General features: G+C 49.7%; 1 protein-coding gene across 4 annotated transcripts in view; it reads right to left on the bottom strand.

Annotated features, from left to right (window-relative positions):
• GRIK4 (glutamate ionotropic receptor kainate type subunit 4) overlaps window positions 1-27734 on the bottom strand; it is a 440922-nt gene that overhangs the window by 137541 nt on the left and 275647 nt on the right. For 3 of the 4 annotated variants that reach the window (XM_057553865.1, XM_057553867.1, XM_057553868.1), the window contains 4 exons: window positions 23867-23964; window positions 19480-19645; window positions 8995-9173; window positions 4057-4110 (listed from right to left, as the gene is read on the bottom strand). In XM_057553865.1, coding sequence (XP_057409848.1) covers window positions 4057-4110; window positions 8995-9173; window positions 19480-19645; window positions 23867-23964 — 497 coding nt within the window. The remainder of the gene's footprint in view (window positions 1-4056; window positions 4111-8994; window positions 9174-19479; window positions 19646-23866; window positions 23965-27734) is intronic. The other variant, XM_057553866.1, reaches the window with a different exon arrangement.

Below are 27734 nucleotides of genomic sequence, written 5' to 3'. Positions count from 1 at the left end.
TTTTTGATAATGGCCATTCTGACCAGTGTGAGGTGATACCTCATTGTAGTTTTGATTTGCATTTCTCTAATAATTAATGATGTTGAGCATCTTTTCATGTGCCTCTTGGCCATCTGTAATGGGATCTAAAAAAAAAATGGTACTGATGAACCTAGTGGCAGGGCAGGAATAAAGATGCAGACATAGAGCATGGACTTGAGGACATGGGGTGGGAGGGGGAAGCTGGGGCGAAGTGAGAGTAGCATCGACATATATACACTACCGAATGTAAAATAGTTAGCTAGTGGGAAGCAGCAGCATAGCACAGGGAGATCAGCTCGGTGCTTTGCGAGGACCTAGAGGGGTGGGATAGGGTGGGTGGGAGGGAGACGCAAGAGGGAGGGGATATGGGGATATATGTATGCATATGGCTGATTCACTTTGTTGTACAACCAAAACTAACACAGTATTGTGAAGCAATTATACTCCAATACAGATCTATTAAAAAAAATACAATGCCTTCAAAACATATAGTACTTGGCAATTTATAATGCAGTTCTCTTTATCCTCACAACAACCCCGTAAGATTTTATTATCCCCACTTTACAAAGGAGAGAGCTGGGGCTCAGAGAGTCAACGTGACTCCCCCAAAGTCACACAGTGAGTATAAGGCAGAGTGGGGACTTGACCCAGGTCTCCTGACTTCACAGGCCAGTGCTTTCTCCACAAGATTCATCATCACAATCATTATTACCATGTTTGAGAAGAGGGAGTGGTGGGTTACAGCGTGGGTGACACTTTCTTAAACATCTCCAGGCCAAGCAACCGCGCATTATTCTCATTACCGTCCTGGGGACTTATCTTCCAGAAGACTAGCCTCCTTCAATCTGCAAAGATCCCCCCACCCCGTGACTCCTTGCTGCCCCGCTCCTTCCTCCTCTGCTGCCCTGGCTAACTGAACATGGGGGGTGCCCCTGGCAGGTGGGCACAAGGCAAGCGGCTCCTGGCTTGCCTTTTCCCCCTCCTCCCCTCTACTTCCCAGGCTCCCCAAATGGAACACAATTGGAGTTTCATCTCTCTCTATTCTTCTGCTAACTTGCTGGGCTCCCCCAGATGCCTCCTTACGTTAGGCAAATGCTTTTGCATTGCTCGGGGAATAGTCTAATCCTTTTCTACCCTTTTCCATGTTAATGCTGTGATTTACAGCAGCAGTGTTAGACAGGAAAAAATAAATAAGCAAACAAAGAATTTCCTTGTGCTTTACATTTTGAGGGCTAGAGACTGGGAGGGGGCGTGAGGGGGACTTCTGGGGCTCTAGCAATGGGCTAATTTCTGGATCAGGGTGCTGCTGACACAGGTGTGCTCACTTGGAGAATGTTCATTCAGCTGTGCACACATGACTTGTGTGGCCTTCTGTATGTATGCTAGACCTCAGTGGAAAAATTCCAACAGTGGAACCGGCAGGTTTGTGGTGGGGCAAGCCTGCCGTGGAGGGAGTCCCTACACCAGAAAAGCAGCTACGCTGGATTCTTCGAGGGGCCTTTCAACCCTGAGAGCAAAGGCCTGTGGGATGCTGCAGGCGGAACAATTCCACAGCAGCCCCAAGAAAGGGCTGCTCACGACACTCCAGCTGGAAAAGAACAGGGACCACAGAATCCCAGCTTGTCTCTTTGGGCAGCCATCTCCTCAACCTCGCAGGACATTTCAGGAGACCTGGTCCCTAAATCCCGGAAGGGACACTGCACAATCACCTAGGTTACCCTACCACCTGTGTTGGCCAAGAAAGGCTTAACCTCTAGGTAACCTTTTCCATTTTTTTTTTTTTTTTTAAAGGCATGTTTTTCTTTTTTTTTTTTTAATTTTTTAAATTTATTTATGGCTGTGTTGGGTCTTCGTTTCTGTACGAGGGCTTTCTCTAGTTGTGGCAAGCGGGGGCCACTCTTCATCGCGGTTCGCGGGCCTCTCACTGTTGCGGCCTCTCCCGTTGCGGAGCACAGGTTCCAGATGCGCAGGCTCAGTAATTGTGGCTCACGGGCCCAGCCGCTGCGCGGCATGTGGGATCCTCCCAGACCAGGGCTCGAACCCGTGTCCTCTGCATTGGCAGGCGGATTCTCAACCACTGCGCCACCAGGGAAGCCCAACCTTTTCCATTTTAAGATTCAAGAGTCATAACGGTGAGGTTGAATTCTGCTCCCTAAACACATCAAGGATCTTGCAATGATACCTGCCTTACATCTTTTAAGTAGGTTGCTTTCATGAATGGCTACAAATAGACAAATGAATAATTATTCACTGGCACCCCCATTCCTGGAGCAGTGCATACGTTTGAAGTCACTCAAATCTCCAGGTATGTGAATATGCTGTTCCTCATCCCCGAATGTTCTTCCCTTCTTTGTTTGTCTAGGAAAAAGCCTACCTGTCTTTCAGGGTGTAGCTTAAAGGCCCCTTCTTCTGTGAAGCATTTCCTGCCTGCTCCAGCTAGAGCAAGTGACCCCTGCTCTAGGGTCTAAAGCATTTTGTGTACACGTCTCATAGAATTTGTCACTATGCAATAGGACAGGTACCTTGCAATAGTTTTTTCCTGGGCCAGTTTGGTTTCTTATTCCCATTTTAATCCCGAATGCCTGGCCCAGCTCCTGTTACATCAAAGCACGTCTGGATGAAGGGGCTACTTAAATGATCTGGATATCTCGCGCATTTATAAAATAAATAAGGGCATAAAATAATTAAACCTCTTCTCTGAATGACTGTTTATAACAGCTCTATCTGTAATAGCCAAAAACTGGAAACTATGTCTCTCCATAGGTGGATAGTTAAGCAAACTGGTACATCCACACCAAGAAATATGACTCGGCAATAATAAAGGGCAAACTATTGATTTATGCAACACCTCTGGTGGATCTTGAGGGCAGTACTCTGAGTGAAAAAGGTTAACCTCAAAGGTCATTTACTCATGATTCCATTTATATAAAATTAGGAAATTCAGAAATAGAGAACAGATCAGCAGTTGCTAGAGGTTAGGGATGGTGGGAAGAAGGGAAGTGGATGTGACTATAAAATGGTAGCTTGAGGGAGATCTTTGTGGTAATGAAATAGTTTTGTATCCTGATTGCCGTAGGAGTTACACACATCTACACACGTCTTAATAGCTTTGATATTTTGATATCCTGGTTTTGATATTTACTGTAATAATGTAAGATGTAACCATTAGAGAAAAATGGGTTAAAGGTACATGGTACCTCTCTGTATTATCTTTGCAGCTTCCTGTAATCTATAATACCTATAATAATAATAATCTATAATAATCTCAAAACAAAAAGTTATAATTTTTTTAAACCTGTTCTCTGAGGTTCTTTCTACTCTCTAATTGAGTGTGTCTATACTTCACAACAACCTTTCACATCTCTTAATGTTTTACAATTTCAAAATACTTACACGCAGATTAAATTACATCATTTCGAAATGACGGCAACTCCATAACGTAGCTGTCCTTATGCCCATTTTACAGATAAGGAAACCAAGGCTCAGTGCTTGTTGAAGGGTACAAAGTTGGTACATGGCAAAAATAGTGCTCCAACCTGACTCAATAAAATTTCTACAGAACTGTCTTCTCAGCTGCAAAACAAGGGGATTTGGCAAGAATGGCCTCTGGAGGTGTACCCAGTTATAACACCTTTGTACATAGGACACGCATACTTTTTGTGCTCTAGCTTTCCTACTTCTGAGCCAGCCAGCATAAGGGTCTGGCCGTGTAGAGGCTGGACTGCAGGCCAGTAACTGGACCTATAGAGGAGAGCATCCATCAGAGGGCTCAGTGCTATGTTGCTGGTGACATCTGAATGGAGGCATTAGATTCCCCAAATTTCCATTCTCTCCAGGCTAAGAATTGCTGGGATGAGAATCCCAGTGGCTCCTGGGTTTCCATGTTTCTCAGATGCCCTGCCTCTCTGGCTGGCTTCTGCTCCTCTGTTCCATTTTCCCTACTTCCCATCTCCCGGGCTTCATTCCGTTACACCCCACGGACCCTAATTAATGATACTCTCTATGCCAAGGAGATGAGCTGTGAAAATGTCTTACCAGATTAGTGAAGATGTATGTGTAATAGGCTGACACCATCCCCAGTTCCGCTGCCTGCAAAGGGAAAAGAAGGAGATTAGAGAGGAAAATAAAAACCCGCTGGAAATGCATGAGCAGGGAGGGCTCCAAGTGTCCGCCCCTGGTCTGGCCCACTACCCTTCAGCACCAGCAGAGCAGAACATCTTGACTGATTGTTTCTTACATTGCCCTCGACCTTGGAGGATGGAGCACAGAAACCCTGGCCTCTAGAGTAGGGTCCCTCCCCCTCCACCCCACACCCCACCCTTGCAGTGACACTGCTAGTAGCTGATATTCGCAGTAAAACACATTCCCATGGGTATAACTGGGTATTCTGGAAACCAAAGGGACCTTACGGGAAATGAAACAAATAATAAAACAGACTATAATCATTATCCCCACAACCATTAACAATACCAATGGCTAACACTCACTCACTGTTCAGTCTGCACCAAGCACTAGAAAGCATTTTACTTGGGTTAACCTGATGAGGTAGGCACTATTACTCCTTCACCACCCCCATTTGACAGCTGAGGAAACCGAAGCACCCAAGGCTGTGCAACTTGTCCAGAAGATCACACGTCTCATAAGTGGAAAAGGTGAAATTAAAGCCAGGCAGCCTAATACTCCCCTTGGAGGGCTATGATATTGATGGAACTACTGACACACTTCTCTTAGGGGCCGAGGCATAGATAGGAGAGAGTCTGTGGGTTGTAGGCAATTCCCAAATTAACTCCACCCCTAGCGGGATGAGAGTGAGCGAGACTCATAAGTGTATTCCTGAATCTGCAGTAATGTTGGAAACAGGCGAATCATTTGCAAACTTTGGTCCTTTAGTAGTAGTGAGGAGCAAGTTGCCTGTGACATGCCCTTGGTCACAGTGCATCAGCAAGGCTCAGCCCACGGTTGAGAGCTGTGACTTCAGAAGGGCCTCTTTTTGTCTCATCTTCGTAGCCATCATAAATACCCCTAAGCAACCTTTCCTGTCGGCGTGCCTGGCTTGGAGTGTGACAGGCGCTGTAGACGCCGGCAAGGAGATCACGGAAATAATGAGCCCAGCTCTCCCCAGGGCCCTCATCCCTCCTGACAGTCGGTTAGATCTGCATCATGTAGCCCACAGCCCTGGGCCCCTGGGAAACCGTTTTTGTCATGACTACTGAGGTGCATGGGGGGAAAAAACAAGGCCAGGGATGATTAAATTTTCCCCTTACATCGTGTTGATCCCCCAAGGAACTCCAATAACTTTGTGAGCATTCTCACAGGAACCTTCACAGGCTCCTTGAAGGATAGGCCAGGGTAATTATATCACTGCCATTCCAATGGAAAACAAATGCCTGGGGCAAGATTACACGGGGGGTCCTGATAGAGCCCAAGGACCCTGACAGGAGGTTCCTCCTTCCTCCAGCAAAGCTACATTGCCTCCTCCACTTCCAAGAAGATGGTGGGGCACGATGCTCACCTCCATCCCTTCCCTCCCCCACCGCTGTCCGTATACTAATGCCCTTGCCTCTCACCACTGCCTAGGCCAGCGAGAGCCCCCGGGTTACAGGGATGGACTGGGGGCAGGGGGCTGGGAGAGGGCACCGTCAGATGGTTAAAACCCACTTTGTGAAATCTGCTGTCCTAAAAATAAGGGACAAGAGATCCTTGGTTTTTAAGACCTGAATTCTGGGTAAACATGGAGTTCGTTGCCAGAACAGCCGCTCAATAAAGTAGGGGATTACTCTGAAAATCCTCCTGAAATCAAGAGGCAGCGGGGTGCTGCCTAGTTCTGGGGCCAGGCTCAGGAGTGCACACCGAGACTCCCAGAAGCTCCATACAGCCTCTGACCACACTGCTTCCCACACTGAGTTCATCCTCCCTGAGGCCCCTCAAGGCCGGGTTGTAGCCCCACGAAAAAGGAGTCTGGAGCTCCAGGGAAACATGTGGACTGAGTCCAGGACGGATGCAGGGCCGGCTTGCTGGGGCTGCTAGGAATTCAAATGGGAACAAGGTTTCCCGAAACCTCGCTGGTCACTGATGGATTTGGTTCCAAGGTCACAAGGGCTGAGTCTGACAGAGGGCCTCAGGAAAGCCTGCACCCAGCAGAACCATTTGCTAATAATGATCACTACAAGGGAATTTCCTTCAAATGCACAGCCATAAAAAAAATTAAAGGCGTTTATAATGAAAATACCCAGTATTGGCAAGGGTGCTATAAGACACCTATATGCTGCTGGTGGGAGTGTAAATCCTTACAGCCTTTCTAAAAGGCAATCTGGCAAATTATATCAAAATCCTGAAAAGCATGCATACCTTTAACTCAGTAATTCCACTCTTAGAAATTTATGCTCAGAAAATATTCATGAATTTGCATAAAGATTTATGTACAAAGATGTGCATCCCAGCATTATTTATTATAGCAAAGATTGAAAACAACCTGTATCTCCAACAATAAACGATGCTTAAATAAATTATGGTACATCCATGTGATAGGAAATGATGCAGCCATTAAAATATTTGTAGAAAAATATGCAATGACATGAGAAAAATGCATGGCATATTATTAAGTAGAAAATAAAAAACAGTTTTCCAAAGAGTGTGTGCAGTGTGATAATAATTTTGGAAAAGGAAAAAATGTGTCTGTAAAGGCAGAAAGGCTAGACATCAAAATTTAACAGTGGTTCTCTCTGGGTGATGGAATTGTGAATGATGTTTATTTTTTTCTGTGTGCTTTTCTGTACTTTCCTAAATTTCAACAATGAAATACACATATTAAAAAGAGGTGGGGGGGCTTCCCTGGTGGCGCAGTGGTTGAGAATCTGCCTCCTGGTGCGGGGGACGCGGGTTCGAGCCCTGGTCTGGGAAGATCCCACATGCCTCGGAGCAACTGGCCCTGTGAGCCACAATTACTGAGCCTGCGCGTCTGGAGCCTGTGCTCCGCAACAAGACAAGCCACGATAGTGAGAGGCCCACGCACCGCGATGAAGAGTGGCCCTCACTTGCCGCAACTAGAGAAAAGCCCTCGCACAGAAATGAAGACCCAACACAGCCATAAATAAAAATAAATAAATAAATAAAATTGAAAAAGAGGTGGGGGCTTCCCTGGTGACGCAGTGGTTGAGAATCTGCCTGCCAATGCAGAGGACACGGGTTCGAGCCCTGGTCTGGGAGGATCCCACATGCCGCGGAGCGGCTGGGCCCGTGAGCCACAATTGCTGAGCCTACGCGTCTGGAGCTTGTGCTCCGCAACAGAAAAGGCCGCGATAGTGAAAGGCCTGCGCACCGCGATGAAGAGTGGCCCCCGCTCGCCACAACTGGAGAAAGCCCTCGCACAGAAACGAAGACCCAGCACAGCCAAAAATAAAATAAATTAAAAAAAAAAAAAAAAAAGAGGGGGGAGGCAACTGCATATGCTGGGAGCGACAAAATATTCCTGGGCAAGGGCTGAGCCTAAAAGACTTCCACCGGGGGCCCGTCCAGGTAGGAACCAGCTACCGTAGGTTCCGACCCACCCCTGGCAAGGGGACTGAGGGAAATCTATCTCACTCCCTACTCCCCACCTTCCTGAGGACTCCTCAGCCTTTATCTCTTGTGCCTTGAAACTTAGAGGAGCTTTTCTGTCTTTGATGACTTCCTCGATCATAGCTCCGGACATAAGAGAAGAAAGAGAAAGAGAAAAATTCTGTGTTTGAGTGTGTCTGTGAGTTGGGTATACCCACACAGACAGACGTGGGTTTGGAGCTGTGGAAAATTACTATAGCAACAGGCTGAAGGGACAGCCCGCAGTACTCAGAGAACTCATTCTAATCTCTTATTAATTCTGAGACAAAACTAGCTGGGGTGGGGAGGTTAGGAGACAGCGAGGGAAGGAGAGGAAGAGAGAATCATCGCGTGTCTGCCGGCCTCCTCATGGCTCGGCAGAGGTTAATGAGGAACCTCACTCCCCCACTGGAAGGTGGCAGGTTGCGCTTAAATGTGCAATTAAAATGGCATTAGAAGAGGCCAATGTGCCTGGAGAGGCTGGGGGAGCTGCCAGAGCCATGGCGGAGCCTGGAAGCAGGGTCTACTCTTTCTGGGCTGCTTGCCTAGCCGAGCCACCAGCCCAGGAAGTGGAGCCAGTGATTCCAAGGGTGCCCAGCAGTTTGCAGCTTTGCAGCTGTTTGTCCAGAGTGGACCCCCAGGCATTGACTTCTCTCTCTCTCTCTCTCTCTCTCTCTCTCTCCATATATGTTGATTCAGGGGCTAGCACCCTGCCCCTCTGTGTCCCGGGGGGTAGAGGAAATAGGCTGATTTGCTGTTAAGGGAACCAATGCCAGCTTCGCTCTGCTCCTTACAGGGCCGGGCCTTGGACAAAGCTGCTCATCTCGCAGAGTCTCAGTTTCTTCATCTGCCGAGGGAAGATATCACGCCCACCTCACGTGGTCATGGGGAGGATTACACTGAGAAATTACATGACAGCACTTGGTGAACTGTAGCACACGTGCCCGAGATTCAGTAATACACACGGATGTGACTGCCCTGGTTGTCAAAATATGGAGATGCTTCTACTCCTCTTGGCAAATAGCCTCTGTCCCAAGTGCCCAAGTGGCCCACCCCCCCCCACCCTAGCCCCTCCTAGGAACCCCTGGACCACAGAGCCCCTGGCAGGTCTAGGCTTGGCCAGTGTTTCAGCTGGTGGTTGCCCTGTTGCACCATGAGTTACATGTTTCTATGGCATTGTCATCACCCTGCTTTCTCCTTTTAGCTCTCAGGGGCCGCCCATTGGAACTGAAGCACACAGAGGCTTGTCAGGGTCAGGAGTCCAGCCACGGGCTCCTTCGGCCTTGGCCCAGGAGGATGGATGCCCAAGGCAAGAAGCGAGCAGAGTGCCAGCTCAGAAGGAGGGGGAGGGGGAGGAATGCTCGGCGCCCAGCGGCACCCGCCCGGCCCAGCGCCCACCTTCAGGAGGATGGTGTGGGACATGGAGGCGTTGGCATGGATGATGATGGTGGCTGTCTTGTCGTCCCGGATCTCCTTGAGGAGTGGGGTGGGGTCCCTAGTGTCATCCAGCATCCGGACCGAGAGCGTGTCCTTGGAGATCAGGAATTGCCGGAGCAGCTTCTCGAGGTTTAAAAGGCCTGCAGGGGAAGAGAGGACAAAACCCCTGAGGGTCCACGGCGCTGCCTCGGGAGACACGGGAGCCAAAGCAGGACAAGCGAAGACTCGGGCGGGAGTCAGGGTCGCGGGTCTGCCCCCTGTTGGCTAAGCAGCCGCACCCTAATCTGAGCAAGTCTCCTAACCTCTGGGGCGTCCTGTCACCCCATCTCAAATGAAAAGAACCCTCCTCAGCACCCAGGGCCTCCCCCGACTCCCTGGGAAATGCTCTTTGAAAGCAGAGCATGAGGTTCCCTTGAGTCGGACAAGAGAACCCCCACTCCTTCCCACGGCCCTGGGGGCGGCGCTGCCCAGCAGCCAAGACCTGTGCTTAGAGACCACCAGGCCTGGGTTTCCTTCCCTAACTTGGCCACTTGCTCACTGGGTGACCTCGTGTGGCTGGGTCTCTTGACCTCAGCTGCTCACCTGAGAAATGAGAATACAGGCAGACCTCGGAGATATTGCGCATTCGGTCCCACGCCACCGCCATAAAGCGAGTCACAAGAATTTTTGGGTTTCCCGGTGCATATAAAAGTTATGTTTACACTATACTGTAGTCTGTTAAATGTGCAATAACATTATGCCTAAAAAAAGCAATGTACATACCTTAATTTAAAAATATTTTATTGCTTAAAAAGGCTAACCATCATCTGAGCCCTCAGTGGGTTGTAATCTTTTTGCAAGAGTAACATCAAAGATCACCGATCACATAACAAATATAATGATAATGAAAAAGTTTGAAATATGGTGAGAATTTTCAAAATGTGACACAGAGACACGTAGTGAGCAAATGTTGTTGGAAAAATGGCACCGATAGACTTGCTTGAGGCAGGGTTGCCACAGACCTTCAATTTGTAAAAAAGCAGTGTCTGCGAAGCGCAATAAAGCGAGGTGTGCCTGTAATATCAGCGGCCAGAGCTCAGGGCTGTGGAGAAGATTAAATGAAGTAACACGCCAAGTGCTTAGGCCAGAACCTCGCACATGGTGAACCCTCATAAATGTTACATCCAGCCTTTATTTCCGTGGTGGAGGTCGGGGAGCAATTCCCTCCCTCAAGGTCACAAGGCCCAGAAAACAGGTCTAGTGAAACCCTTTGAACTCCTCAGAGCACCATGGCTGCACTGAGACAAGGTATTATTATGATTATGAAAGAACAGGTCTTGAATTGCATTCCAGCAGGCAATCATGTGGGACCAGAACAAAACAGAAAACTGGGATTGTGCGCTAAAGACTCTCCCCTTCCCTCGCTATTTGCCGTCTAGCATATATGGGAGGAGGGATTCCAGAAGGATGTCACGAGACACAAAGGTCTTAATCCTGCTTTGTCTCTGAAAAGGCAGGCCAGGAGGAGGGTGTGTGGTTGGGTGGGAGGTCTCCTGAGAAGACAGCAGTCTCAATTCCGATGGAAAGAGACCTATAGGCATTTGCTCTCAAAAGCCAATCAATGATGAGAGTAACATTTATTGAATTCTTATAGTGTTCCAGGTAATGGGCTAAACATTTTAATGGTTCATCTCATTTAAGTCCTCCCAAGGATCCTATAAAGTATTCGAATCCCACAGCACAGAGGCGAACAGGAGGCAGGAGAGGAATAACTCTCCCAGACACAGTCTGCACACACTGAGGATGGCCCGGGAAGGGTTGCTTTCTAACCAAAGATCCCAGTGCTCTGGTGTCTGTACTGGTTAAAGGAATATTAAATGCGGAGATGTCATGGACATGACCCTCCCTGTTCAGGTCACACCCCCTCCTGACCCTTGAGAACCAAAAGGTAAGATGGGGGGCATCTGAAGAGCATTCATAGCACCTCCCTCATTTTGTAGAGAGACGACAGGATGTGTCCAGGAACACAGCTGGGACCAGAATCCCCATTTTCTTGTCTCCATCCAACCCTCTTCCCCTGAGACAGACTGCCTCTTAGGATAAAATGCAGCAGGAAGCATCAGGCACAGAACCCAGGGAGGCCTGGAGACACGCGTCTCTGGGCTTTGGCGGGGAAGCCTTGGTGTGCCGTGTTAACAAGGAAAAGGGAGCAGGGTAGAGCCCACGGGCCTGGCATGATGGAGACTGGAGTTCCGGAAGGTGGGGTCAACCCCTAACTCCCATCCCCAAGGTCCTGAGAAGGTGGTCCCAGGAGCTGGAGGCTGCGTCAGGGAGCAGGGAGCCCCCGGAGGGCCTGCTATTCACAAAGAGGCTTCAGAAACCCAGGCCGTGCAAGCCCAGCATCGGGTTGGCCTTTCCTTCCTTCCCAAACAGGCCTCGATAGAGGCTTGTACAGACCCCCTGCTGCTATCGGTGCCCCTCCCAGCCCCTCACCACCGGCTTCCATCCAGAGTGGCGCTGATGCTGCCAGGGCACTTCCTGCCAACCCAGATGCAGAAGATCTGGATTCAAGCTCAGGGTCAACCCTCGCTGGCTGTGTGACCTTGAGAACCATCTAACCTCTTCAAGGCTCCACTCTTCATCTGTAAAATGGGAATAGCAGGTGAGAACTCACTGAGATCCTATGTGAAAGCACACTTGGAACGGGCATGCATAGAATCAGTGTTACTTCTTTTGTGTCTACTCATCCCCACAAGAACCCAAAGGTCAGGAATGGTGACTCAGTGAGGCAGAAGGAAGAGGGAGGAAGGTACACATCTGTTCATCCAGCACTCACTGTCCTAAGGGCCCGGCACCCGGCCAATAGGACACCAGCAGAGAAGTTAGATCAGGTACCGACCCTGCCCTCAGGAGCTTAGAGGCCAGGAACCTGTAGCTAAGTCTATAGCAAAGTTCAAATCATATCCCCACTACCATATATAAAATAGACAACTAATAAGGACCTGCTGTATAGCACAGGGAACTCTACTCAATACTCTGTAATGGCCTGTATGGGAAAAGAATCTAAAAAAAGAGTGGATATATGTATAACTGATTCACTTTGCTGTACACCTGAAACTAACACAACATTGTAAATCAACTATACTCCAATAAAAATTTTTAAAAAAACAACCCAAATGATATCCCTATTTCGTTTGGCGGCCTGAAAATCTGGTTTCCTATGGGGCAGCTCCACTGTGTCCTATCTGTAAAATGGAGAGAATATTCACATCTTCTCAGAGATGATGGGAAAAGCAAAATCCCACTTGGACAAAGGTCTGAGCACCCGATCCAAAGGACAAGGAGGTCGGGGAGGCCACAGAGCTGGAGCTGCCGAAGCCTTGGCCATCTCCTTGGCTCAAGGAAAGATCTGCCAGGGCATGCTCTAAGGGAGCAGCTGGAGGTATGAGTAACGGGGGAGTGGTGGGTGTGAACCCCCATAGGGCCTGGAATGCAGCAGGGAGAGAGGCCAAATCCCCTGGGATCCTTCAGATGGGCAATGAAATTCAGTGGGAGAAGACAAAAGCCTGGGGAGTGACAGTACAATTACACACAGCATGGAGCAGCTTGACAAAGGCAGCCCAGGGACCCTTCACCCCTTTAAAGCTGGCAGGTGCACTGAGCTCCCGGGTAAAAGAGCCCCAACGTGTCAGGGAAACTGGGGACCCTGCTCTAATCGATGCCCACATGCCCCACCCCACCCCCTGCCCCTTGGGGTGCTCTGCTGCCCTTTAAACAAGGAAGCAGTATCCCTTCCCCTTCTCATCCAACACTGTTTGCTGGGGGGCAGGGAAGGCCCAGGGGAGGGCAGGGGAGAAGGGCAGCGAGTCTCTGGGAGGTCCGCAACCGCCCCCAGGATCTCCTACCCAGTCACTCCCTTTTCCAGGCTGCACTGCACCTGAAGTAACAGAAAGAGCGCCAGGTGGGCCATGAATCCCAGCTCCTGTACCGCCCGTAGGTTAGCTAGTGTGAGCCATTCTCTATGCCCCTCTGCCCCTCCATGTCCTCATCTGTGAGATAAGGGTCATAACCACCTCACAGGGGGAGTCAGAGGATGGCAAGTCAGCAGAACAGTGTCTGTCACCCAGAAGGCACCTCCCAAATCTGGCTTCCATCCATCCCCCCTCCCCCACTCGCTCACATCCCAACGGTCCTTCACCCCATCTCCTCCCCCAAACCCTCTCTCCGATCTCCAGCCCCGACCCACTTCTCTCTTCTCCCAACTCACACAGGATTTATTATCCAATTCACAGAACACAGCCCTTGGTTATAAGCCATATGAAACATTTGATAGCATATGCTTATGCATATATGCATGTATTACGATAGATAACATGTACTGTAATTATTTCACAGTGCTGGGCAGGGCTCCTATTTCAAACTCCTCGGCTCATTCCCACTGTGAGGTAGGGCGCACGGGTGCTTGCCGGTGGACTGAACACAGACCGCTGGGGGAAGAGAGAGACTCTGCACCCTAACGGATCAGGGGAGCAGCCCTGCCAGGTGGGAACAGACACCACGTCACCTGAGGAGCCACTGAAGGAAGTGGGTGCCTGGTCTGAGGAAGAGGGGAAGGGCTGTCATAAGACAGACTTGCTCTTGACTTGTAGTCAAGGGCTAACCCCAGGAATAATGAATGGATGGAAGTCGCAGGGGGATGCACTTAGCTATCATAAGGAAGATGCTCTGTTGGAACCGTCTAAAGAGGCAGTGGGCTGCATCAGGAGGGAGTGAGTTCCCCATTGCTGGAGGTAGTCAAGGAAAGACTGAAGCCCCAGTTGAGGATGGTTGTAGAGGGAATGAAACCAGGAGTCAGAAAGTTGAACTACAAAAATGTCGATGTCTTTCCAGCCCAGAGAGTCTTTATGAATCAGAAAAGGATCCTTTTTTTATACTAGGTAGCGGAAAGCAGCTGCAGAAGAGGAAAAGTGGTTTAGTTACATAAAGAAGATTAGAGTTCTTCAGTGCAGTTTGGCATTTTCCAATTGTCGTTCTCCTCACCTCTATCTGTTTCATGGAACTAAGGGATTTGCCAAAGGCAGCTGCCACCAGAGGGGTTAAAAGCTGCTCTCTCCCCGCTTCCCCTCTACCTCCACCCTGACCCTCCTCTCCTGAGGGACCCTTGGCCCTGCAGCGAGTCTGCCTGCCGAGGCCAAGGCTGAGAGGGACCAGGGGAACCTATTAGTCTCGCTCAGGATGCAATGGGATGGATCGATGTGAAACCCAGTAGGCTGGCTGTTCTAGGAAGAAGGAGGGAGACTGGCTTCTGGGACTGGGACCCAGGGGCCAGGTGGGGCAGGGAGGAAAAGGATGGAGAGGCTGAGAAAGGCACAGCAGGAGTTACACAGGTCTGCAGGACAAGGACACAAACACCTAAGGGATGGGTCTGCAGGGGACACAGAGGACCTTTGTATCAAAAATTAAGAATAAATAATCATGTCAACGGGCATCCCTCCTCTCCACTGGCTGATTCCCTGGGCTGCAAGCTTTGATGCTGGAAAATGTTAATATTCCCAGCAGGGGCGACACTTTAAAATCTTGTGGGAGGCAGCTGATGGAACACCGACCAGAGGATTATGGCGAGGATTTAGGGAGACTATGTGAGCTCACCACCATGCACCGTGCCCTAAACCTGGTACATCTCCAGTCTCCTCCCCCTGCCAGGTGCAAGTGCCTCGGGTGTACGGTTTTCACGTCCTGTTTTTCCAGGGAGCAGATTCTGATGGAGAGAGAGGGATGAGGGTCCGAGGTGTTGTCAGTGGGGCAGGGGCACGGAACAAATTCAAATGCTTGAACGACGCACGTATTTCACCTGCTTCTTGGTTTTGTCCCATCCCACACCTGGGCTTGGCCCCGGGAAAGGGCAGAAAGGGCCAGACCACGGGGGCCAGAGGGGGAGACAGAGAGGGGATGGAGGAGCAGGCTGAGACCTCTCAGTCCCAGGAGGACCACCTGCTGCCTTGCTCGGCCATGGAGGCTGCCCCCTCCTCTGACGGCAAGGATGGGCGTGGGGAGAACCTGCCCTCTGCGCTCCCCTCAGCCTCTCCACTTCAGGGTGTTTGTTGGTTTATTAATTACTGGGGCCCAGGAGGCATCCCTGCCCTGAGAACTGCCTTCAGTGTTTCCTAAGCTTCTTCACATACTGTTGATTTAACCCTACAAGTGCCCTGGAAGCAGGTATTATCATTATTCCTGGTTAGAGACCAAATCACTGCAGCAGGAGAGACACTGGGACAGATCACAGAACTAACTGGCCAAGGTCCAAACCCAGGTTTCTGATTCCAAGTTCTGGCCTCTGATTCACCACTTGAGTTGCCTGGGAAGGCCTCAGTCCTCCCATAAAATAATAGGAAAAATGGTCCCTCACTTCTGCCTCTTCCACAGTGTTCGGAGATGCAGGGAGAGGAGGTAACAAGAACCATGTGACCTTGAAAATGGACTTAATCTCTCTTTTCTTCATGCATATAATAAAAATGTCTATAGAGCCCATCTTATATGGTTAATGTGAGGTTTAAATGAGATAATTTCAAACCCTTAGCAGAGTGTTTGTTATATAGGAAGTGTTCCGTAAGTGGTTGATTTGTATCACCGTAAGCAAAAGGCCTCTCACAGTGCCTGGGGGTGGCACTAGAAAGGCCAACTACTGTCCCCCTCGTCCCCCAGCTACTCACACGGGACTCTGGGTATCATTCCCGACACACCAGTCCTCCACCCACTACTGCCACAACCAGGGTTGCAGGATAAAGTAACAGTAATTAAATGTGTATTACATTCTGGGCCCAGATACCTTCCACCCAATCACCCTGAGATGCATTATTATCCCCACTTTACATGGGAGGGAACTAAAGCTCAGAGAGGTAGAGTGTCCTGCTTCACATCACACAGCTCATGAGTGGTGGAGCAGCTTGGTTTGCCTGCAAAGACGGTTCCCATTTTACTGAACCAGCCTGCGTTTCTTTTCAGCCGCACTTCCTCCCCAGGAGACCAGAGTCTCTCCTCTCCAACATCTGGACCGAGTTTAGCCAACACAGGGATGTTACAAGGACAGAGCAGAACTCCGGTCACGCCACTGCAGGTCCTGACCTGACCTTGTTCAAAAGGGATTCCAGGAAGGAAAGAGAGTTAAAGCCATGCGTGCTGTGTGTTCCCTAGGTGTGGACGCTGTTATACACTGTGTCGTCCTATTTTATCCCCTCAACCACCCTGGGAGGGAGGAAGCCTCATCCCCATTTTATAGATGAGACAACAGAGGCTAGCACGTGCCTAAGTCACTTTGCCAAGATCACACAGGTAGCACATAAACGGCAGAGGGTGTAGGGGCTCAGGACTTGTAGCTACAAAAAAGGACATTAAAATACTTAGAAACACCAAAGCAAGCCTGAAAAAAAAGTTGATTTGAGCTATGTACAACGATACCAGGAAAATACACGGCATATTATACTTGTGACCACAAAGAGTGAAAGGCTCTGGGTCCAGCCTGAGTGTCTCAAAAGGTAACTCTGTGGCAGGGCTCACCAAAGGGGCCTTGGGGACAGTAGTGGGGAACCCCAACTTTCCTAGGAAGTCCCTTAACAGCAAACTCCGCCCCCCCGCCAGGCTCCGCAGGGATGACCAGAGGGCCGTGCCTGGGTTCCTCACTTCTCCTCCCCCAGCCTCACTAGAACTAGTTACTTGCAGAGATGTTCTAATTTTTTTCCCCCCATTAAAGAAAAATAATGTAATCCACAGTACAACTCTACTTGGTCCAAAACCTGCTTATTGAAAATCTACTTTGGGGAGGGAGGAGAGTACATGGCATGATTCCCCAGGGAATGATCTCTGTTATGCTTAATTTTGACAGCAGGAAAATAGAATTAGATTCCTGTTCCTAATTCGACTTGCAGTGTCTCTTGGCCCTGCATTAATAAGGAAGATGGAAGAGTGTCTCCTCCCAAGCTCTGAGCTGCATTTCCCTTCAGTCCCTCATTTCTTCAGCCTTTGATTTTGAATCCTCTTTGCCCTTGAACTTCTCCTGCTCTGCCCCACCTTCCCTCCCCCCCGGTAGGTGGGGCCAGAGTCACTCAGCAGCCTCCATACATGAGTCGTCCGAGCAGCGCTGTGTGGTTGATGCGTCTCCCCTGGGATGTGGGCCGGCCTCTCTAGCACTCGGGCGGGCTCATCCCCTCCAGGACTTTGTGCTCCGCCATCCCGCACCCCACTCAACGGAGCAAGGGGACACACTGTTCCAGGGAGATCTCTGCCCTTCAAAGGACACTGTGCCTGCTGGGTAGAGCCCACCCTGAGCCGCTGCTCTGAGTCTGCTGGTGCAGCCCAGGAGGGTGGGAGGGGCCTCGGAGGAGGAAGCCCTGGCTCATAGTCGGAGGACCGGGAGTTAAGAATCTTGGTTTTGTCATGTACCAGCTTCGTGACCTTAAGTCAAGTCACTTAGCAGCTCCAAGACTCTTTGCTCAGCTCAGAATGACTGGGAAAGAGGGAGGTAAAGTGGGAAAACATAAGTGAAAGTGCTTCGCAATCTGCAAGGAACTGTTTGAATGTCGGAGAATGTCAATTCCAATGGAAATAGCCCTGGGCTAGGAGGCAACAGTATCTAGCATGGTACTTGGCACACAGCAGGTGTTTAACAAACATCTGAACAACTTACTTCCCAAAGCCCAGTAAGAGCTGAAGCAGAGGAAACAGGGCTCAGCTTCAAAGCAAGAGGGACTGTGGCTAGACACAAGAAAGAACTTCCTGTCAGGTTGGTGAGACGCTGTACCCAGCACAGATGAGGACTGCAGGACAATCTTTGCCTGGGCATATTTACAGCCTGTCCTCTGTCTCTCAACATTCTCGCTGGGTGCCTGGGGTGTGCCAGTTCAGTCCTGCCTGAGTGGGCTTGTGGCAGAAATTTCCGGGGCAGAATCCTTGATTCTGTTACACCTTTCAATGCTGCAAGGATGCTACACGAGGAGGGTCACCTGGTGGAATGCAACATATCCCAGCTGTGTTCCATCAAATACTAGCATCCTGTGAGCTTTTAGATCAGCATCCTTTTGGGGGCATATGATCAAACCTATTTGGAAGATGCTGAGGTAAATAGTTGTTTTGGCCACAGGACAACTCAGGGTGTCCATGCTAATGTGTGCTGACAATCTCCACGAGGGAGAGATAGAACGAAGTGTTATCTAAACATTTCTCTCTTTTTTTTAGCCACAAAATGCTTCGTCCACAAAACCCTTATCATCTAAAACAATGCTGTCCAATAGCACTTTCTGTGAAGACAGAAATGTTCTATATCTGTCCTGTCCACACGTGGCTATTGAGCACTTGACGTGTGGCTAGAGAGACTGAGGAACTGGACTATAAATTGTATTAAACTTTAAAATGGGGAATTCCAACATTTCCAAACCCACTGGGTTGTTGTAATAATTAAATAAGATATACAAAAAGCATACAGAGTTGGGACTCAGCTACTTTGTTTCTTGGGTAGCACAGAGCAAATAATCACGTTGTGTTGAATAAATGAATGAAAGTACAGGTGGAGTCAGTAAGGTGCAAAGGTCCTGTAAAGAAGATGGTTCTGACCCTTGGCAGGGAGGGGGCTTTTGTTTTCAGATGCTGTAGGGATTCCAGGGTGGAGGAGGGACTTACACTGCAGAGCAGTTCTGAGGAGCCATAGAGAGGAGCCTTATGGAGATGGCGAACCTCTTCCAGTGCAGCCCACCCAGACCCGCAGGGGAAGACCTGCACAGGTGAGCCACACTGGACACAGACGCCTGCATCTCGGGCTCCGGGCCCCAGTGGTAGCCAGTAGCCAGCACCTGTCTGACTGTGTGTGGTGCACAGCTGTCACCGGCAGCACACAGATGCACAGATTTGCTGGAATGTGCTGGCTTAAATTAGCTAAATCTCATAAACACTAAATTTATGTCGCAAATTGAGAGAGAAAATGCATTTCTAAAACCTGCATTCGCCAAAAAAAAAAAATGCTTTATCGGGAATTGACCTTGGACCTTGTTCCATCAGAAAAATCTACTCTCCAAGGAAAGAAGCTCTTCAACCCATCAAGTACAAAGGCATCCAATTATATATTTTTCCTCTCTCTCTTTTTGTAGCTCCTTAACAATGAGGCTGAAAATGTGGGAATTGCGTTTGCAGATGCCAAAAGGCTTGGTGGTTGGCCAGTCTCCCTGTAACTGAGCTCCTCTCTGTTCCGCGCATGCACAGGGAGTTCTGGCAAAGGGTGCTCCTGGACTGCTCTCTTTCACCTACACACACGGACGAACAGCCAAGGACACTTTGGAATCCCCGAACCCTCTGGTTGTCGTTCCCACAATTGGAAGGAGCCCGCCCCTTCTTGGCGTATCATCTGCAGCCGGGGGCAAATCACTCAGGTTGAAATCAACACGACCTGACCGTCTGGGGTGGAGCCAGCCTGGGGAAACTTACATTCTGCTTTGGCACAGATGAGGCAGGCGGTGGTGCAATTGAAGAAGTTCAGGATCCCAGCTACAGCCACGCTGATGTCAGTGCTGCTGGGGTGGAGGTTCAGGGTTGTGAATCTCTGGAACTGGAACTTGATAAACTCCTCCGGGGCCACTTTGAAATGAGGGACCTGGGCGGAGGAGCAAAAGTGGGCAGCAGGGAAGATCCGGAACCAGCGAGACAAAAAGAAAAGAGGGATGAGTGAGACAAAGCTGCAGAGGGTGGCTTCTTTTGTAAAAAAACCTTTGCCTGGCAAGAGATGGAACTTGCAAGACTCGGGGCACCCACTCCACAGGAGGAAGATGACAACGCTTGAGACCCAGGATGGGAAACCCTTCAGCCGGGGACCTGGATAAATGTACTGTGGACCTTGGAGCTGGGGTCTGTGGCCCTGAGAAGACAAAACAATAGGTCTTTATTCTCAGAGGAACTGCCCACTGCTGGGCAGAGAGACAAATGGCTCTTGAAGGCATAATCCTTATATCATTTTATGTGTGGTTAATGAATCAGAGCAGAGATGGCAAAAAGAGAAAAACACTGCCCTGGGGACTAAGGGAGGGGCCCCCTCAGCCCAGCCTAGCCAACAGATAAATAAACCAGCTCCCATCCTGGGTAAAAGCCTGGGATGGGTTCCTCCGTAGACTAACGTGAGGAGGGGGGAGCGCTGCAGGCTGGGAAACCAACTAGAGGGCCTCCGGATGGAGCCCGGTAAATAAATACCTGCTTTGGCTTCATTAGGACAGTGTCAGCTTCCCTCTGCGTCTATTCCTGACATTTCAGGGAGGCACTGCCCCTGCCTTCTGCCTCTCTTCTCCAGGAAAGAGATATTAACAGGCTGGGATGGCTGCTTTACTGGCAGCTTAGGCTACTGGGTAGGTAATAGGAACGTTAAAACATAATAAGCTGCCATCCACCTTGATTTTATTATGTCACCCTGGTACCCAGAGCCAGAAGAGCTAAAGGCTGCTTGTGCCTCTATCAGAGATGGGGCTGAAACCTCAACCCTCATCCTCACTTAGGGTGCCCAGTGTGAGGGCCAGATTATTGTGAGCATGGGTTTGGACTGATGTGAAAGTGAGTAAGATTGAGGGTAGACAGCAAGAAGAACTTCCTGATGGTGAGTTGGTTGGTTCCTAGAATGGGTTATTCAGACATGATTGCACAAGTTTTCTCTGCCTGGGCTGGCCCAGAGTCTGGGATGACATTGACACGGTCTCTGTAGGATTCTGCTATCTTATCCTTTTAAGCTTCTGGAAGAAGTCAGCCAGAGACCAGAGCTCCTCTGAGACTGGGATGAGGCTCAGGGTAAAGATTTAGCAGAAACTAGGGAGAAAATTCCTGAATTCAACTAGGATTAGCCCTTGAACCACAGAGAGAGGGCAACCAATATTTTTTAGCAGAGATTGAAAAGCATAGAACTGGGGAGACAGGCTGGTGAGTAATGGCATTAAAGAGTGACGTTGACCTGGGGTGTGTCCTAAGGGGTCTTTCTTCCCTCTGATATTTTGCAATGCTTACAATCTGTCTAAAATGAATAACAAATGCACCTTGAAAGGAAAAAAGGTCACAGAAAGGTAAGATGGAGGCCAGGCTGGGCAGGGGCAGGGTGGCCAGGCTGGCTGGCTTACACATCTGAGCATCTCTGCCCAAGGCCCTCCCCGTGTGGCCATACAGCCTACCGGGGTCCAGCAGCAGCTAACTTACCCCCACCCCCCATAGAAAGTACCCTTAGAGATTCCCTTGGATCCACCAATCCCAGAGATGAAGCAGGCAAAAGGCTCAGGAAAAGTGAAGACTCAGAAAAATGGGTTTTAGAGTCTACAGTCCTGGGTTTGCATCTGGGTTCTGCTGTGTGATTTGGGGCAAACTGCTTAACCTGGCTAAGCTTCATCAGCATGGAGAAACAACAGGTGCTTCTTGAGCTCTGGGAGAATAAAACGAGACCCTGTATGTGAAGGATGTACTAGTTCAGTTCCTAACATGTGGGGTAAGTGTTTAGGCAATGCCTTTTCTCATTCCCTTCCCTCTCTCTCCCCAAATCTTGCAGCTCCTGGAAAAGCTCTTAGGTCTGTATGTGCAGGGGTGAGGGCTGAGGGGCCTCCCTAGGAAGGGAAGCTGGTGGGAGGTCTCCAGCACAGCCTGGCATCTTGAAGGCTGCTGGGAGGCAGCCAGCTGCCCTGATGGGCCCAGGAAGGGATGGCCAGGCCAATCCTGCTGAGTCTCTCTCTAGGGCAAAGATCAATCCAAAACGGATCTGCAGGTGCAAATGCATCCCCGGAAGTCATCATGGAGGGGTGGGGGGCATGGAGAGGTGAGCGGCATGGAGGGGAGGGCAGCAAGGCAGAAAGCAGCCAGCCACAGGGGCCACAGACATCTTAGCAGCATTTAAAAGAATGAACTCCTCAGTGAGAACTCCATTTCTTTTCCCTGAAGCTGAGGGGAATCAGTGTGAGGCAGTTCAGCCTCATAAACTATTAGAAGAAGTGCAAAATCTGAATGGAGAGGAAAGGTTGCTCTGGAAGGAACGTGACCAGACAAAGGAGGGGTAACCGTCTGGCCATTCCCTGGGCAGCACAGCCCGCCTGGCTGGTCAACGGCACAGGGTCCGGGGCGGCGGGATGGGAAGATGGGTGCAAATCAGTGTCTCCACCTCCGGCCTGAAATGCCAAGCAGGGTTAAGGGATGTGTTCGCTGAGATAAAATAGCCGCTGAACACCGAGAGGAGGCCATTCTGGAGTGGGGACTTGGGGGATGACTGTAGGGGACGGTGAGGAAAGTGTGCTGGGCAAGAGGGGGAGGGGGGAAAAAAAAGGAGAGCAGAAAAGAGGAAATGGGCAGCTGAAGTCTTGGCAACCTCACTTGGTGAAGATCACAGCGACCGGGAAATAACAACCTGCCACAGATTTGAGCTGTTACTTGGAGCCTGGCAAGAAAGATTTAAATTAAACATCAGGTCTAACTTGCAGGGGCCCAGGCCTGGGAGATGCTGGAAGGGACTGCGGCGGGACAGAAGCTCTTTTTTTGGCCTGGGCTGGCTCGGGAGTCATCTTTCAGGACATCTGGGAGGAAGGATGGGGAGTTGTCAACACAGACCCTGCCCATGGCCTGAAGCTCAAGGATTCAGCCTACAGGGCAGTGGTAAGTAAGACCCACTGCAGGACTGGAGCTAGGACGGCAGGGCACTCTACTGTGCTGATAACAAATCTTAGAGTGGGCTCCTAAAACAGAGAAGACCAATATTCTTCCCAAAGCCTCAGGGACCAAGCCCTCTGATCATAAGAGAAGTGGCAGCATCAAGGGAGTGGCTTCCAGAGGGCCTGGGGTAAGCAGGGGCCTGTCTATTGCTCCACTGCCTCGGTGAGGGCAGCTCACTAAGGAGGTGCCCCATCCTAGTGCAAGAACTGGATCCTCCCAAAGCTAACGCTTCTGGAAGGCTGAGCCTCTAGGCTCCCAGGACAGGTGCAAATTTCGCCCTTCCGTCCCCTGTCCCTGCGCCCTGCCCCTCCACAGCTCCTGACCATCAAGCTCCATCTGTTCCCAAAAGACCTGGCTAGAAGGCCCTTGGGAGGCTATGGGGTCACCTTGCCACTGTCTCCCAGGAATGTATCTGAAGGGGAAGGACTGATTGATTCCAAGAAGGACTAGGAGAGATTTCAGCGATAGAATCTCTGAAGTTTCCAATTTGTTTTCTCTGGGGGAAAAGGAGGGAGAGAGTTGCTGGAATAGGGAGCAGGCCATTACTCAGAAACACATCCCCGACCATCTTTATCTCCCAGGGAACGAGAGCTAGAGGGAATGGACCCAACACTTTGGAGAAGTAAACACTGGAGTTGGTGAATGAAGAAGAAAGCGAAATAAAATCTCTTTTCTAGAGAACTTACAAAACAGAGGTTTTCAAACTTTATTTCAGCACTAAAACGTAGCAAGGTCTGGCCCCAAAGGCATTCTTCCCCAGAATCCCAATATCTAAACAGAGACTCCGCAGCTGTTCCTGTGGAGCTCAGACTTCTGCCCTCTTGGCCTCCCCTGGACCACCACCCTCCCCAGCCTCTCCTCCCTCTACCTGCCGCCATCAAGGGACCCCAACTTTCCCTGTCACAGGACCCCAAGACTCGGAGGAGCTCAGCTTGAAAATCTCATGAAACTCTTCCTCTGAGTCCCCTCCACCCAAGCAACCTGAAAAAAGTAAGTGCCCAACAAAGGCCCAGTTCTTTCATTTGTATTGATGCTATTAGTGACACCAACCAGACCTTGATTCACTCTTCCAGCCCTTAAGAATCCACGATATCTTTGGGCCTGGGGCACAGGCTGCCAGCCTGCAGAGAGTCCCCCAACCCTGCCCAGCACTCACCTCCTTCTCCCCGCAGATGTTGCTGATGATGGAGCTGGAGGCCGGGCTGGAGGATGGTCCCAGGACAGCGACCACCCCCTTGGGAAGGATCTGACACACTGCAGCCAGCGGCAGGGGCAAGACGTGGGGAGCAGGAAAGGAAACAAGGCGCTCATCAGGTGGGGCGTGGGCTTCGGCCTCGAGTCCTCCAATCTCCCCCCGCTGGCCCCTCACCTCCCACCCACCCCCACCCCCATCCCCTCTCCTATTCTTCCAAACCCAGTGCCTCTCCTCCCCTAGACTAGTGGGCTCCAGGACAGTTTTATTGGAGTTTATGGATGGTATTAAATGAGGAAATGACCCAGGTTATGACAACATACGGCCTCAGCCAACAGGGTGTATAAATTGTCTGGGCTGTCACCGAAGGACGGAGGCGCACAGCGGAAACCTGCACCTCCCACCCCCTTTCTGCCTAGCCTGCAGGATGGGCACTGGGACCCGGGCATGGCTGCTGCAGGGGCTACGGGTCCAGCTCACAGGACGGCCAGTCAGCATGCAATCTGTTAGCCCCCCCAAAGAGAAAGAAAGAGAGTCTAGAGAGGAAAAAAGGTAGACAAGCAGAGAGAAAAAGGATAGCGAGGATGATGCAGGCAGAGAGAAGAAAGCAGCTCAGCTAAAGTCAAAGGGAACAGGAGAGAGAGAGGAGAAGGAAGAGAGAGAGTGAGCGGCCGAGAGGGCCCTCATCTTTCAATGCCACCCTCCTTTCACCTGGCCTGGAGCCTGGCGCTCCTGCTTCCCTGAGCCCATCACGTGCCTTCCTGACCAACCAGCATGCTCTGTGACCTTGCACCTCCCCCTGGGGAAGGCGCCCTTCCCTCCTCTACCCCAGACGCTCACTCACCTGTCAAGGAGCACCTCAAATGCCCCCTTCTCCTTACCCCTCCCGCAACTCCTTTAAGTAGAATTCATCCTCCCTGGGGCTCCGAGGCCCGTGGATTTTCCCTCTGTTCTAAGACACTTGTAAATGTGTCTGTTTCAGTTTGTTGTTTAGATGTGTTTCTCCTCTCACTAGATTTCAAACCTCTTAAAGGCCAGAGCTGAGACGTATTTATCTCTAAATCCCCACTTCGCATTTCCCTGGTGTCCAGCACAATGTTTTCTAAGCGCCCTGTTCATGTTTGTCCAGTGAATGAGTGGATGGGTAGGACACGCAGTCGGAAGAGGAGAGAATGTAAGATTTTAAAATGCTACATCCTTTCGAATTATGGTCTTCTCCAGATATAGGCCCAGGAGTGGGACTGCTGGGTCGTATGGTAGTTCTATTTTTAGATTTTTAAGGAACCTCCATACTGCTCTGCACAGTGGCTGTACAAATTTACATTCCCACCAACAGTATAGGAAGGTTCCGTTTTCTCCACACCCTCTCCAGCATTTATTGTTTGTAGATTTTTTGATAATGGCCATTCTGACCGGTGTGAGGTGATACCTCATTGTAGTTTTGATTTTACAATAGCCAGGACGTGGAAGCAACCTAAATGTCTGTCGACAGAGGAATGGATAAAGAAGATGTGGTACATATATACAATGGAATATTACTCAGCCATAAAAAGGAACGAAATAAAAATGAAAATTGCAGCAACATGGGTGGACCTAGAGATTGTCATACAGAGTGAAGTAAGCCAGAGAGAGAAAGACAAATATCGTATAATATCGCTTATATGTGGAATCTAGAAAAATGCTACAGATGAACTTACTTGCAAAGCAGAAATAGAGTCACAGAGGTAGAAAACAAACTTATGGTTACCAAGGAGGGAAGGAGGGGGTGGGATGAATTGGGAGATTGGGATTGACATATATACACTATTGATACTATGTATAAAATAGATAACTAATGCGGGCCTACTGTACAGCACAGGGAACTCTGCTCAATGCTCTGTGGTGACCTAAATGGGAAGGAAATCTACAGAAGAGTGGATATATGTATATATATAGCTGATTCACTTTGCTGCACAGCAGAAACTAACACAACATTGTAAAGCAACTATACTCCAATAAAAATTAATTTAAAAAAATGTTACAGACTGAGAAAGGAAGGGGAGAAGAAAAGGAGAAAACAGACAGAGAGAGAACGCAGGACAATTCTCAGCACACACATGGTGATATCAGAACCACAGAGCTGCCCCTCGGATTATGTATGCTCTGTGGTTCCCAGTTGCACTACGAGACGTCCTTCTCTGCAAACCTCAAAGCTCAACTCTGGACACATTTTCCTCCTACTCACATCAAGAGTCAGGTCAGTACAGTGAGGTTAAGGAATCAGTCCAAGGATCCTTACTGAACCAGCTGCAAAGCCACCTCTGCAACCTGGGTGCTCTTTCTCCTAAAGCAGAGTCCTAACCACTGGCCCATACAGCCAAGTTATGGCTCTAATGGGGCACAGGCAGTGGGGTAGAGCACCAGGGTTCAAATCCCGGTGCTGTAATTTATCACACAAATAACAGATCTGTAATTTATCACACAAACGATAGATCTGTGGGGTCTTCTTTCAGCCTGAGGCTCAGGCGGGGGTCCTTTAACATCGTGGATCTCAGCTGACTGACAGGTTGCCAGCAGTGGGTGCCTGAGGGGGACTCAGTAGTACCAAGTGTCAGAACCATCCCCAGCAACACAGTAACTGTGGACAGGCTTTACCTTCGAAGAACGCTCTTCAAAGTTCAAGCTACTTCCGTGGCTTGAACAGAAGTAGCTCGGGGCTGCCGGGGGCTCTAAATTCATTGGTCATCAAATTCCTATTCCTACAGCAGCCTCAGGGGTGGAGCTTAGTTCCTGATTTTACCTACAAGGCAACAGCATCCTAGGGATGTTAAGTGACTCCCCGTAAAGTCACACACCTAATAAAGGTCTGAGCCAGCGCTGGAATTCAAGTCTGCGGACCCCATCCAGTGTTCGTCCCACTACCTATTTTGTCTGCCCTACTCCTTGCAGCCACTTCGCCCATCTCTTTTCAACCCCTTACAGTTGAAGTCCACACCCAATCTTGTTCTGCTGCACCTGCTTCCCCTAGGTCACCAATGTCTCTTAGCAGTTCTTATCTCTCTTTTTGTAGCATTTGATGCCGCTGATTGCATTGTTCTTTTGAATTTCATGACACTATCCGATCCTGATTCTCAGCCACTTCTCTGATTGGTCTTTCTCACTTCCTTAGCCAACTCCTCTTCCTTCTCCTCTCCACTAAATTCAGATTTTGTCCAGGCCTCACTCTCCCTGGGCGATCTCGACCTTGCCTGTGGACTCCACATCTCATCTCTGCCCAGGTGATCCTACACCCTGACCCATGTCCTGGGTTACAAAACAAGCTCCATCTACCTGCTGGGCGTTGCCACAGGGACTTCCTTCTGGTGTCTCTTCCCGCAAAGAAGCAGAAAGCACAGTCCTTAAGAGCACGGACTCTGATGCAAGCCTATCTGAGTGTGAGTCTTGACTGGGTCACTTACTAGCTGTGAGACCTTGAGCAAGTTACCCAAACTCTCTGAGACTGCTTTCTCATCTATAGAACTGGAATGCTAACAGCACCTCTCCTGCAGGGATGTCGTGAGAACTAAAGTGAGTTAATACATACAAGGCACTTAGAGTGGTACTGACGTGCTACAGGACTCATTATTATTATTCCCAATACATCATGTCTGTTATATACTTTTCATACATAATCTGATTTGCTCTCCACACTGCCAGGAAGATTCATTATTATCCCCACTTTACAGATGGCGAAACTGAGGCTTAGAAAATTTAAGTGACTTGTTCAAGGTCACACAGGTCATATATGGTAGAACTGGGCTTGAATTTGGAGATCCATCTGGCATCAAAGTCCAAGCTCTTAACCACTTCACTT

The sequence above is a fragment of the Balaenoptera acutorostrata genome, chromosome 9, assembly GCF_949987535.1.
Source record: "Balaenoptera acutorostrata chromosome 9, mBalAcu1.1, whole genome shotgun sequence".
Lineage (NCBI taxonomy): Eukaryota > Metazoa > Chordata > Mammalia > Artiodactyla > Balaenopteridae > Balaenoptera > Balaenoptera acutorostrata.
This window is presented reverse-complemented; position numbering and strand designations above follow the sequence as displayed.